Source organism: Gavialis gangeticus, unplaced genomic scaffold (genome assembly GCF_001723915.1).
Source record: "Gavialis gangeticus isolate Ggan-Ray unplaced genomic scaffold, GavGan_comp1, whole genome shotgun sequence".
NCBI lineage: Eukaryota > Metazoa > Chordata > Crocodylia > Gavialidae > Gavialis > Gavialis gangeticus.
Window position 1 is genome coordinate 8,519,491 of NW_017729003.1, and position 1,489 is coordinate 8,520,979.

Here is a 1,489-nt window from a genome sequence, read left to right on the forward strand (position 1 = left end):
CCCCCCCCCCCCCCCCATGCACCAGCTGTGATAATGTTTAAAAAATACTACATTATGCATTTCTTAAAATACTCTTTCTGCATTTACTTTAGGTTAGTTCTGCTAAAGCAGCTGTGTCCCAGGGTCCTGATAGTGACTTGGAAGATGATTCTGGTGCAGAAGATGGTGATACAACACCTGTGGATGTAGATATGAACCTAGTGACTAACTTACTGGAATCGTACAGTGCTCAAGCTGGACTGTCAGGACCTGCCTCTAACATTCTACAAAGCATGGGGGTACATTTACCAGACAACATGGATCATATACACACTAGCAGTGGAACAGAAGAATAACAGATGATCACAGTTCAGAGGACATTGCTGAGTGGAAACAGAAACATAAGGACAGCAGTAGTTTGGAAGAAAAGACAAATGGTATGAATATTAAACATTTGGGCTACACAGTTTGCTCATGGCTTTTAAAGGACAAAATGTGATTACTTGGTAAAATGTGTCTGGTCTGTTAAGACCAAAATTGCTGTGCGCATGAAGTAGGACCTTTGATTTTATATATATATATATATAAAATCAGTATTTGCAACCTTTTTACCCATTAACAGGAGTTGATTTGGGTGATTAAAAAAATGGATCACTCTTTGAAAACACTTACACCAGCAAATAAGAGCCTCTTTTCTAGAGTCATTCAACTAAACAACAAACATTCACTCCTTTTTTCCTAATATACAAATGCTTTAATACAAGCGTTTCTGCTGATTTAGTAATGACAACTAGATTCATTAAAAATAATTAATTGCAGAGGTACCAAATTTTATTTATTTTTTTAAATATCTACAAGCTTCTGTTGCAACTGTATTTAAATAAAAACAACAGAATTCAAAATCTGGATCTGTAACTTATTTTCAGTGTAGTGTTTGGAAGTTCTTGACCTAAAAGTATCTGCCAGCCCCATCATATTTGAAACTTCATGATCAAATTTGTTTTTTTTAAACTGCCTACCGCTTCAATGATTGAAAACTGATCTTCTGCCAGCACCATCTGTATCTGAGTGCAGTCTGAATAAGACTGTCCTTAATACAAGTTAAGTTGGAAGCTAGTTCATATCTTGCATCTACACTGAACCAAAAGCTCAAAATTAAATGAGGTAGCCAAATGGCTTTTGAAAGATGTGGAAGGGGTGCTGTTGCCTTCCCCCCGCTTGACCCTGCTCCTGGAAGGCAGTGGTGCAGGGTGGTGGGTATGGCACTCAGTCCCTGCCTGCTCACATGTACCCCTTAGGGCAGGGGTTTTCAACCTTTTTGGGGTCAGTGTATCCCCAGCAGCCAGTCAAGAAGGAAGGAGTCCATCCCCCAGGCTGACAAGTTAGGGGGTCCCCCAGCAGCCAATTGGAGACTGCGGGGGTGGGGAGTCCCCTACTATCAGTGAGCATCACAGCAGTGGCAGAAGTGCTGGTGGCAGTGCCCACTGCTGGATACCCCTGGAGGGATTTG

At 41.2% G+C, this 1,489-nt stretch overlaps 1 protein-coding gene across 1 annotated transcript in view; it reads left to right on the plus strand.

The window, feature by feature from the left end:
* ECD (ecdysoneless cell cycle regulator) overlaps positions 1-558 on the plus strand; it is a 22,146-nt gene extending 21,588 nt beyond the window's left edge. The window contains exon 13 of the mRNA XM_019507782.1: positions 93-558. Coding sequence (XP_019363327.1) covers positions 93-335 — 243 coding nt within the window. The 3' untranslated portion in view covers positions 336-558. The remainder of the gene's footprint in view (positions 1-92) is intronic.
* Positions 559-1,489: the final 931 nt, after the last annotated feature.